At 40.3% G+C, this 12639-nt stretch overlaps 1 protein-coding gene and 1 pseudogene across 1 annotated transcript; one reads left to right on the top strand and one right to left on the bottom strand.

The window, feature by feature from the left end:
• The first annotated feature begins 2178 nt into the window (after nt 1-2178).
• On the top strand, nt 2179-3126 carry LOC104868403 (olfactory receptor 8H1). Its single transcript, XM_010633162.1, has one exon. It carries the CDS (start codon nt 2179-2181, stop codon nt 3124-3126), a length of 948 nt encoding a protein of 315 aa, XP_010631464.1.
• A 6820-nt stretch (nt 3127-9946) lies between these two features.
• On the bottom strand, nt 9947-10875 carry LOC104868323 (annotated as a pseudogene).
• Nucleotides 10876-12639: the final 1764 nt, after the last annotated feature.

Genomic DNA, 12639 nt, shown 5'->3' on the forward strand with positions numbered 1-12639 from the left:
AATAGTTTCCCTGGTGTGAATATTCTGCAACAATGCATAAGATTCTAATAAGATTACTGACATTTAGAAATGGGAGGAAAGGAGCTAAAGGTGTAGGGAAGGTGTGATACGTAGGGGAAGAACAAAAAGGGAAAAGAAAAAAATGTGAGAGAATGAAAAGATGAAAATAAAGTGTTTGTAGATGGGGAGGGGAGGAGGGGGTGAAGGGAGGGCAGAGGTAAGGGGAAAAAAATGAGAATCAAGACTTGCCATGTAAAGGTACATGATCCCAACAATGAATGTAACTGTACTGTATCCCTAAAATGTACCAATAAACTCAATAAAAAAAAAAATCCCGACAGACCGCTATTGAATGTAAACATTGTTCTCTGCAAATGTATACAACTCTGTGTCAATAGAACGGTACATAAACAGGGCTGAGCCACAGTTTAGAGTATCATGGGAGGACATGTTTATGCCCTTCTTCTGGGACTTGCAAGGGAAAAGGTGAAATCCTTTCCTCATTAGCAGCTTGCACTTTTGTCCTTGGGGTCTCGCCCAGCCCAGGGGTCTTCCCTGGAAATGGCTCCCTGAGGACGAGGGAGGCAGCGCTGTTCTGAGGGCTCATATGGGAGGCGCCTGGGCCATCAGCCTGCTGGACGGAAGGCCTCCCTGCTCTGGTCATGGTCACAGTCGCTCCCTGGGATTCTTTCCAGACCAGACATCCTGGTAATGCACCCATTTGACCAAGACAGGAACAAGATTTCTAGAGTGATTTAATTTGCCTGATTAATGAGAAAGAATGGGGGAAAACATCAAAGTGACACTTAAAGGACAGGAAATATCACAGAAAGTGTCAGCTTCTTATATCATGATCTTATTTCTGTAAAAAACTTGTAGCTTCAAAATTTCTGGGTGGATAATATTGCATTTATTTTCACAGTAAGTGTCATTTTTAAAATTGGAGAGTTTTAAGTCAGATAAAATGAAATAGGAATGTAATCAGAAGAATATGCAAATATATACATGTAAATTTTATCATAAGCATAATTAGTATAGTATTTATAAATTGTGAATATGAAGATGGTGGAACCAAAGTGTATAAGTAATGAGCATATTTTGAAAATCTCTTTGTGGAAGAAATTTGACTTTGAATGATCAAGTTAGGAAAGCACACTGGAACTGGAGTTGCAGAATTGTCCCTCTCCCCCTCCCAAAACTGGGAGAACATTTATTTTGATTGAATTTTTATTTTGATTATTTTACTGAAAGAAAGCACGTACTCCTAGCCAGCCTCTCACTGCCCCTGGTCTCCGTCTCCCGGGCTCCGGTGCAAGGGCTTCTAAGTCCAGCTCAGGGCCAGCTGCCTTCCACCCAGCTGTGAAGGAGACCCGACCTTGGCCTCCTGCTGTAGGTCCACACCTGCATTTTCCTCTGGGAGGCAGACGGCCTTTGTGGACAGAGCCTGCCTTCCTGTCTGGTCACCTGAGTGGAGGAGGAAGCAGGTGTTCACGCTCTACCTGGAGGAGGACGTGGCAGCAGCAGCCTATCTCTTAGAGCATCTTAGTGTCATCTTAGGAGTCATTTTAGCCGTTCAGCTTTGATCTGTTCAGCATCTTAATGTGCCCCACTTAAGTTCCCTAAAAAGTGAAATGCACTTGTAGTTAATATCAAATGGCATTGGGAACTAAATGAGAATAAAAAATACACTAAATTTTTAATCATAATTTTTCATATCCTTTTTCATGTTTGCTAAGACAAGTTATAAACACCGCGAGCACACCCTCCTGAGTTAAAGCCCTTGGAGAGTTTCACAGTGGAGATGTAATTGCTCTGATTTCAGATGTTACTTTCTTTGCCCTTCTTAGTAGCTAATAATATTGGATACTAGTAACTATAGCATAAAATTCACATGTGCATTATGTGTGTTAATGCAGAGAAGCATGTAGAATGCTATCAGGTTCATGCTAATTCCATAGATATAAACTCTTATTATATTAATATGAAATGTCACTTTATCCCTAAATCTCTCTAAGTGAAAATGGAATTTTTTTCCTTCTTGTTCAGTAAAGTTTTGTCCAATTATCGAAATGCTAAACTAAGAATAGGTAGGCCTAACTACAAGTAGACCATTTGGAGAAAATTTTTTGCCATCAGTCAAGCTAAGTATCACCTTTGACTATTCAACATCAAGACACCATGAGTAGAAGGAACTTTACCGGTGTGGCTGACTTCATCCTCACGGGGCTGACGGACTCAGAAGAGGTGAAGCTGGTCCTCTCCGTGCTCTTCCTCCTGATTTACCTGATCACGGTGCTGGGGAACATGGTGATGATATTGACCATCCGCCTGGATCCCCAGCTCCACACCCCCATGTACTTTTTCCTCACTCACCTGTCATTTCTCGACCTCAGCTACTCGAGTGTCTTCTCCCCTAAAACCTTACAGAACTTACTGACTTCCACCAAGAGCATCTCCTTCCTGGGCTGCTTCACCCAGATGTTCTTCTTTATAGTCTTTGGTTCTGCCGAATGTTTCATTCTCTCCTCCATGGCCTATGATCGCTATGTAGCTATCTGCCGACCCCTATACTATCCAGTCATTATGTCCACAAGGCTGTGCTGTGCCCTGGTTGCTGGCTCCTATGCTATTAGCTTTGTTGAATCCACTGTGGGTACGATTTTCACAAGCAGACTGCAGTTCTGCAACTCTCATGTTATCCAGCACTTTTTCTGTGACCCAATGCCTATTTTATCCCTGTCCTGCAGTGACACTTCTGAGGTTGAAGTCATTATATTCATATTTGCTGGCTCCAATTTAGTGCTGTCCCTCATCACAATATCTGGGTCCTATCTGTCCATCCTCTCCACTATCCTCAAAATCAATTCCACTGCAGGAAAGAAGAAAGCCTTCTCCACCTGTGCCTCCCACCTCCTCGGAGTCACCATCTTCTACAGCACTATGATGTTTACTTACCTAAAGCCGAAGACGTCCTACTCCTTGGGCAGGGATCAGGTGGCTTCTGTGTTTTACACGATTGTGATCCCCATGCTGAACCCTCTCATTTACAGTCTCAGAAACAAAGAGGTGAAGAGCGCTGCCCTGAGAGTCCTGTGGAAGAGAGTGGGCTGCAGGCAGCTAAAATAACAGTCAAGTTAAGCATTTACACTGCTTTTTCATCTTCCTTTGGAGAATTATTTTGGTCTCTCTCTGAAAGCAATTGTTTCACTGTGGTCTGCTCAAGTTGCCTTTACTTATCTAATCGTGATCTTGAAGAGTGCTGTGAGCATTATTTTAGAAATTCATACTGTAATTGGATGTCATTAAGTACATGTAAATCAATGGACTAAATACATGTGATTTCAAGGGCCACTAATGTGCGAAAGAAGAAAATATGCTTGCCAGTTTTAAAACCTTCTCACTGTATTCACTCTTTCCCCAGTTTTAGAAAATTTTATAATAAAAAAGGACATTTTTCATAGGTCATTGTGTTTATAACATAGAGTGTAAGGGCAGTGTAGTTAATAACAACTGCTTTCCAATCCAACATTCAAGTATCTGTATTCTAGGTCTGGAAACTTTTTAGTGAATAATCCTCATGAATTTTCAGAAATGTTACAACTAAGTCCCCTAAACTGGACTAGATATATAATTACATAACCATCTGATCAGGAGATGGATGTAAAAGTTTTAGAGTGATAAAAGTAACTGCTGCTCATTATTATCAGAAGACTTGAATTTCTCGGATATTTTAGAAAGCAGCTGTGCTCATCACTTTGCCAACACTAATGCCTTACATATTTTGATGCATACCAATTTTGAAGAGCAGTCCTCCATGTTTTGCAATTTCTTTGGTAAATTTAATTGGCTGGCATGCAAAGAGCTAGCAGGCGGGGTGGGGTGGGGAATCCAGGAACTCCCCAGTTTCATTTCATAACTAAGTAAAAACTTTAAGTTTAAATCGTATTAGAGTGATCTATGTTAATGTTAGAACAATTTGGCAAAAGTAAAAAATCATTAAAGAGAAGAGAAACGCAAAATTAATTTTGACATTTTATACGTGTTCCTTTAAATAAATGGTTAGTAATATCTGTATTGTCATCTATATTTCTGTCATATCCCAGGTAATTGTTGCTTCTTTCTGTATTCGCTTAAATCTTTAACATCTAATAATCTCTTTGTAATTGAAATCTGCCTGACGAGCACATTCTCAATATGTGGGAAAAACTAGGACTCCGACCGTGTAAGGAGTTGGACCTGAAACGCTGTGAAGTCACGGAGCACAGACCCGCATGCTGTGCCCTGTGTGAGGCGTGGACCTGCTCACCTCGGCTTAGCACAGCTCTCTGAGACCTGAGAAGAAGAAGCTTCAGCCACAGCTTCTTTGCCCGTCTGCTGATGTCTGTGTGGCTGTGATAAAGTACGGAGCAGTTTGACTCCTCTGTTTTACATTTTTAGTAGTGAAAAGTTGGGGGGAAAAGGATATATGATGAATTTAGAATATTGTATATGCTTAGGTCAAGCAGAGAAATAAAATCTTCTTTTTAAAGATTCTATACAATATATAGTTGCAGGTTTAAATTTCTCTTTCCTGTTTTAAAGTTATTTTATAATGTATTGTTTCATTTTTCCAGGCAAACTACTTATGCAAAAATTTTTAAAAACTATTATATGGATTGTTTTAATCTTAGCATATGATTATGTGAAATATTTTGTCTTGAAGTGCAAGTTAGTTTTCCTAAAATTATATTTTATTGTTTAGAGTGTGTAAAATTACCTGCAGGAGCTCTCTTTTTTAAAAAATTGGGAAGGTGTTGAAGTTTTAGCAACTCATGTCCATTAATTTTTTCAAATCTTTTAAATGTGTGCAGCATAACTCAAATATCTGAGTCTTACAAGTACATTATAATATCCTATGTATTATATAAAATTATTATTTATTCTTACTTTGTTATTTATGTTTTTAGAATCAACCTTGAATGTATTCCCAATTGTTTTCCTTTGCAAATAGAATTAGGATTTAATAAACATGTACTGTTCCATATGTTTTCGGGACTCAAGATTCATCAGAAATGTCTCAGTGATTTCATATAGTTATGGGTTCCTCTCTAATCCATTTTATAACATGTACTTTTACTTTACTTTCATTTTTATGCATTTCTGTGATTTTGACCAATTATGCTATCATGTTTTTGCTAGTAAACCAATCTGTTGAATTCAGAAGTTGGTAGACAACATTTAAGACACAGAAATTCTTAAATTTTAATGAAATTAGGACCTATTTGTTTTACGATATAGGCTAGAGAACACTTATATCATATTATTAACTAGGCATAATATAATTCAATGACATTCAGAAACCTGTCAGCTATATTTGTAACAGCTTAATTATTTTCTTACATCATCACAGAGCTCATGTGGTAGAAGATATTTGTCTGAAATAATTTAAGATATTATCATGGAATTTAGGGTGCCAGGTCAGAATGCTATATGATAGAAATATGATTTTTAGAACATCATAATACACTGCACCAAAATAGGAACAACAATTTTTTCTTCCAAATTATTCACATAGCAATAATAAAGAAACAATTTTTATACGTACACATATATATGCGTGTATATATATAAACACTTAGGTGCACTTAACTTCATTAAACGAACACACAAACACACTACTGAACATAAAAAAAAAATGACACAGCCATAGTGAAAGACTCAGCGCTCCATTCTTACAAAGAGATCAACTGAAAAACTGTAAAAAGATGCGTCAGAGCTGACACACACATTGGAACAAGTGGACTCTACAGTCATATGGACAGTGCTCAGCACCGAGAGACCAGAGAAGCAAAACTCTGCTGTATTCTGTCAGAAGAGACGTGCATGTCGGTGGTTCAGAATGGGAACCACAGGCACCAGTGCAGGCAGCTGTAGCCATCACGTGCATGGAGCCTCTCCACAATAAAACACATACAGCTTCATAAAGGTTACTCAAATAAATACGAAAGAATCAAAGTCATCTCACTGTTATTAGCAGAACATTGTACACTGAAATTAGAATAAAAGCAAAAGAAACCACAGAAATTTTACAAACACCTGGAAGTTAAATAACGAGGCTGGAAATACTGGATGTCTAGAGGTTGAAAATAGATTCCTATCAATTTCCCTGTGATAAAAGCAAAACAGATCAAAGATTACAGAGGGAGATGGGGGCAGATCTGAACACTTTGAAATTGTTGAGGGAAAGTACAGAAGAAATACATGAAGCCACGGACACATGAAAAGCCTCCCTGAAAATTTTCATCACAGTGATGTAGGAACGGTTCAGCACACGTAATGAATAAATACGTTACATCACATACAGAGAAGCAAGGTCTGAAGCCACACAATCTTCCTTATAGACATAAAAAAGCCTTTACAAACTTTAATGCCTCTTCATGAGAAAAAATAACCTGAAGTAAAAAAGGACAGAAGAACTGCTCCTTAAATTGAGCAAAACTCACATCACACAACACGGGGATGACTGAAATCGGTTCCTCTGATGTCGGGAAGGAGACAAAGGTGCCCTCTTGCCACTGTGAGACTAGGACTGGAACTTCACCAGGATAATTAGGGAAGGAGAGAAATAAGAGGGCTACAGGCAGGAAAGGAAGATGACAGATTATCCCTGCCTGCCAGACCTAGAACCCTTTATACGGAAGACACTAAAGTTCCAGCAGAAGACCTTGAGATCTGATGAAAATAAAGTCAGGAAAATTGCAGGATGTAAATGCAAAACATAATTCATCCATAGCTTTCTTCTACACCAACAGTGATCCTGCTGCAGAAGGAATCCAGAAAACAGTGCTATTCACAGTAGCTTCAAAATACAAAGAAAAGTACTTAGGGAGTGACCCAACTGGCAAAGATTCAGACCTCTAAAAACATAACTACGGAAAGAATTTAATATGATTCTCCTATCTGAAAAGACATTAGTTCATGGATAGATAGAAATCACACCAATAAAGTGGCTCTATTACCATAACTGATGTGGAATTCAGTGTGATCCTCAGGACAATATCAACAACATTCTTCACAACACTAGACAACACAAACATAAATACATAAGGAAGCACCAAAGACCTGGAAAACCTCCAGCTTTCCTGAGCCAAATGAGCAACACCGGGGGAGTCACCCTAGCTGATCTCTAATTGCACCGAGAGACCAGAGAAGCAAAACTCTGCTGTATTCTGTCAGAACAGACGTGCATGTCGGTGGTTCAGAACGGGAACCACAGGCACCAGTGCAGGCAGCTGTAGCCATCTGATCCTGAGAGAGGCAACAAAAATGAAGGATGAAAAACTCACAGCTTCTTTAGTAAATGAGGCTGGAAATACTGGATGTCTAGAGGTTGAAAATAGATTCCTATCAATTTCCCTGTGATCAAAGCAAAACAGATCAAAGATTACAGAGGGAGATGGGGGCAGATCTGAACACTTTGAAATTTTTGAGGGAAAGTACAGAAGAAATACATGAAGCCACGGACACATGAAAAGCCTCCCTGAGTGGGACCTGATGACTCAGGAAATCATGTCAAGAATCAAACAAATGGCACTGGGTCAAAATAAAATATTCTGCAAGCAAAATAAACCAATCAAAGAGATCATCAACAGAATAGATGTCTCATTGCTAGCTCCTTTTCCATCAAAAGATAAATGTTTATAATATGGAAGCAACTCAGAAAAACTAAAAACCAATCAAACAAAAAGACCAATCAACAAATGAGACCAATCAATAAACTGAGTGAACAATTCTATATAGTAATAATAATCATATAATAATTGTATAATAATTTCAGTAAATCCTGTGTTCCAGGTAAGTCTTCAGGCCTCAGGGCACAACTCTGAGCTCCCACACATGCATTACCTGTTGTTATGAATGTGACAGCGCCAGCACATCGGCAGATCTGAATCACAACCAAGTTCTCATCATCAGAATGAATAAAATAAACCTACTAAGTGGTCAGAGAGGGCAGGTGTACAGAAACAGTGGAAATCAAAGAGCAGACTTAAATAAGGGGAAGGTAACTGAGCTCTGGAATGAAATTTTATCAACTCGAATTGGAAACCATGCCATTGTTTATCGTTCTATTATGCTAACTTGGAAAATAACCACTGATGCACAACCACTTTTCATCAACATTGGATTTCCACAATGTTGCTAGATAAAAGGAGCACCTGAAAATTTGCAGGTTAACTGAATATCAGTTCTACCTGAATTTGTGAACAATTTTAACCATACTGTGTTAGATATAAATGCGTTCATCCTACTTTATGTGTTCACCTTCTAGTTTCCCAGCTAATGTCTATTTTTCTCCATCTAAGCAACAACACCTTGATATTCCCGATCATTTGGACCACAACATTTCCTAAACAATCATGGGACCCTGGAAGGAATGGTGGAAATCCAAAGAATGATTCTAGAATTCCGGGAAGTTTTGAATTTTATACAGAAGTAAGACTTGGAAATACTATTGAAGTAGGTTATTATTTTCTTCCAGAAAAACCCTCTTAAAATGTCTTGATGTGAAAAATAAATTTAAAGAATCTCCAGTTTGAATGGCTTGATTTTCCAACATGAAGTCATGTCCACAATACCATCCGTGTTGTGTCTGTGAACACTGCATCGCGTTGATGTTGGAGAAGTTGTAAGGATAGCTTCTGCTGCCAAGCATTCCTTGTTCCAAGACAGCTGGGGGATCTACTTTGTACAGCTGATCAGAAGAAAACAGAAAATGAAAACAAAATAATATTATTTTGAATCTCAAATGCACATTTAAAACCCATCTCTTGAAGCACTGGTGCTTTGATTGCTATGTTCTCAGGCAATTTATCCTGCGAGGTCTCGGGATGCTCACACCTTTTCTGTGATACTGAGCTGGATCAAAGAGAAGTATCTGCAATGAGAGCCTCTTCCCGTGAAGGGACCGTGAACCACACATCACTTCAGCCAAATGAAGCTGAGGAAATGTGGGTTTAACTGAAATGAGACTGTGTCGATAGTCAAGGCCTTGCCTCTTCAGTGTAGATGCTGTGGATTGAAATCAAATGCAAGAAATCCCTCATAGATCAGGACACACACAAGAGTAGGAGCTGAGAGAGCACCAGAAACAAAGGACCAAGGATCAGCATCCAAGGGAGCTGCTCTGAGTCTTAGAAAAGCCATACAGAGGAGCCAGCGCAGATTAGTCTCCCCTGTGTAATTTGTGGGTTTTCTTTGTCCTTGAGTACAGTCTTAATAACAGTTATGTGCAGCATCAGTCTGTTTTGAATTATTTGGATTCAAATTTGCAGACTGGACCAATTTCTGTGACCAGGCAGGAGAAAGGTCAGTTCTCAGTTAAGAAGAAAGTCTGGAGTTTTGACTCAAACTCTTCAAAGGCACATACAGAGGCCCAGCGTTATGTGAATATGTCGGGAAAGTGGGGACCATGGCAGTAGCATTGTGAAAAAGTGGAAGTGAAGAGTGAGGAATTTTAAATTTGTAGTGGGTGCTGGAGAATTATGACCTATATGAGGATAATTCAAGCAGTACAATTTTAGGATTATGAGCACTATTTGGGTCAATAAACATCATTTCTAAGGATTACTTAAAATCACATTATTCAAAGCCTTACTTTATGTATATATATATATGTATATATATGTTCGTATATAAATTCATATATATGTGTATATATATCAGTGACTATATAGCAGCATTGACTGTATAATATACATGTTTGAACATATATGTGTACACTGATAATACAAGACATTTCTCACATGCTGTCCTAAAGGGCTAATTAATACTTAATTGGAAAATATTTTAGGACTCCAAGCAGTATGAACTAAGAACAAGATTTTCTCTCTAGGTCTGACCACAGGTAAAGCCAGAATTATTTTGGCTTAAAATTCAAAAATGCACTATAGTTATAAATTAATTTCTCTCATAATTTTCTCATCACCTCTTTGGCATCTTTGTTTCTCAAACTGTAGATGACTGGATTCAGCTTGGGAATCACAATGGTGTAAAATATGGATACCACCATGTAGTGCTCCATGCATGGCTGGAACTCAGTCTCACGTATGTAAAGAGGATCATTCTGTGATAAATGGACAATCCACTTAGGTGAGAGCCACAGGAGGAGAACACTTTCCTCCTCCCTTCAGCAGAACGCATCCTCAGAACGGCCAACAGGATGAAGCCATAGGACATGAGGACGATCAGGATGGTGACCACCTCAATGGTGCCCACACAGTAGAAGAGTAGAAGCTGGTTTGTGTGGGTATCAGAACAGGAGATAGCCAGAAGTGGAGGGATGTCACAGAACACGTGCCGAATTTCACTGGATCCACAGAAGGACAGGCTAAACGTGGCCACAGTATGTACCGTGGCATGTATAATACCACCAACATAGGAAGCAGTGATCAGTGGAACAGAGACCTTGGGTGACATCCTTACTGAATACAGCAGAGGGTTGTAGATGGCCATGGAGCAGTCATAAGCCATTGCCGCCAAGAGAAAGCACTCTGTGGTCCCAAAAGTAACAAAGAGAAGCATCTGCATTGCACATTCAGGAAGTGAAATGGTTTTATCCTTGATCAGAAAAATGACCAACATTTTTGGGGTGACAACTGTGGAGTAGCAGGCATCCAAGAATGATAACACGCTGAGAAAATAGTACATGGGTTTGTGGAGCCGGATATCACTGATGACCAAAGATACCAGACCCAAGTTTCCTACCAGAGTGAAGAGGTAGACTGCCAGGAACAGGGAAAACAGGAAGACTTGCAGGTCAAGATCATCTGTGAAACCGGTCAGGATAAACATGGTGACTTCAGTCCTGTTCCCCAAATGAATCACGTGGGAATCCATGTCTTCTGCCGTCTCTGACCTATCAATTCTTATTTATAAGTTCTAAAGGCAATGCCTGGTGAAACAGAGTCCGGCATTTGTGTTGTGGTGGAAAGGCAAGGAGAAATCCGAGTCACTGAGGACATACACAGGGATGACTCAGCCTGTCCCGAGAGGATTCATTACTGTGATTGAATGAGGTGAGGAGCTGTAGTTATTCAGCTGCCGAAGGATGCCTCTCATGAGCAGAATCTTCCCATCTCCGTTGCCGGCTTTCCACTGTTTCTCTCAGATGTTCTCACCTGCCCTCCTATTTCCTTGTGTCAAGGTTCACAAAGATTCAACGCTCACCCCGGGTTCCATACAGAATCGATAGAACAACTTTCCTTGCTGCTCTCAGGTTTGTGCACGGAACAGCCACACTTACAGTGTCACACAAGCAACAGAAGCCAGGTGAGGATTATTGAATAGACTTTCTAATTTGCTAGAAAATACCTTTCCGTTTTCTGTGGATTTTAGGCCTTTTAAGTTGACCAAGAAAAGGATTGGTGGAGTTCGTGTGGACAGAAGGATCCATCTGAGCCTTTTATTCCATGTAAACACAAGAATTTCAGCTTCTGGAAGTTGTAGTTCAGCTGCTGGTTCATGGGCTACAGAAGGTGTGTCCTGAGGTGGGTGTGGGGGACCTGACCTTTATGAGGACACATTCAGCTTTTCTTCAAAACTTTCTTACCTTCCTCGCTCTGCATTTTCGTGTCAACTTCGTTATCGCTCTGCACTTCCTTTCGCTGCTCTGCGCTTTGTTTTTACCACCATGCCTGCTCTGCACTTTCTTTGGGGCCAGGCTGGACTGAATAATACTTATACAGTGCTATGTTGGTAACCAGCACACAAGTAAGCTTCACAATGAGTGTGCAGTCTGTCTGTAGGAAGCTCCACGATTACGTGTGCGAGGGGGAAGACAGCCACGTTCGTGCTCCTGTGGGGAAGATGGCTGGATCGCATTCATGGCCGAATTTGGAGTTCATCACCAGAAGCAAAATTTTGCTGAATGCTTCCATTCATGAACCAAGTTGCTTATGAACAGAAGCACTCACGAATTGAGACTGCTGTGCATCTACCACGTGGCCCAGCGCGCCCTCTCCGGTGGATACACTTACGGAAAGGAAATGGAATCCGTATGGGGCAGAGGGCAGGAGACGTCCACAGCTCCATATTCATTGCAGCTCTCCTCACCAAGGTGGGAGCTGGAAGACGCCTAAGGCTCCGTTAAATACTGACAGTGTGATGACAATGCGTACATGTGTACAGTGGAGTGCTGCTCACCAGAAACACGAATGAATCCTATCACTCATGACAGCGTGGATGGAGACGAACAAACCAGGCACCTGCTGCCGGGCGCGACACATGATCAGTCCCACGTGGAATAGGAACATTGGTCTCCTGAAGTGAGAGTGGAATTGTGATTCCCAGAGTCAGGGCAGCAGCCAGAGGGAGAAACGCTGTTCAGTGCAAGGGACGCTACAGTTAGACAGGAAAATGGATCGATGGGCCAGAAAGGGGTAAGGAACTGAAAAATGTAAACACAGAAGGAACTGTGAATGCGTCATCAAGGAGAAATGATTCTTGACAGTCTGATTTCCAAAAAGGCCTCTCTTGTGATTCTAATGCACCCAAAGTTTGAGAATTCTTATACTTGATCAATAACCCCTTTCTATTTTATTTGTTTGTTTATTTTTGGTACCAGGCATCAAATTCATGACCTTGTGCTTATGAGGCAGGCAC

The sequence above is a fragment of the Fukomys damarensis genome, unplaced genomic scaffold (genome assembly GCF_012274545.1).
Source record: "Fukomys damarensis isolate Sample0158 unplaced genomic scaffold, DMR_v1.0_HiC HiC_scaffold_27, whole genome shotgun sequence".
In the NCBI taxonomy this organism is placed as follows: domain Eukaryota; kingdom Metazoa; phylum Chordata; class Mammalia; order Rodentia; family Bathyergidae; genus Fukomys; species Fukomys damarensis.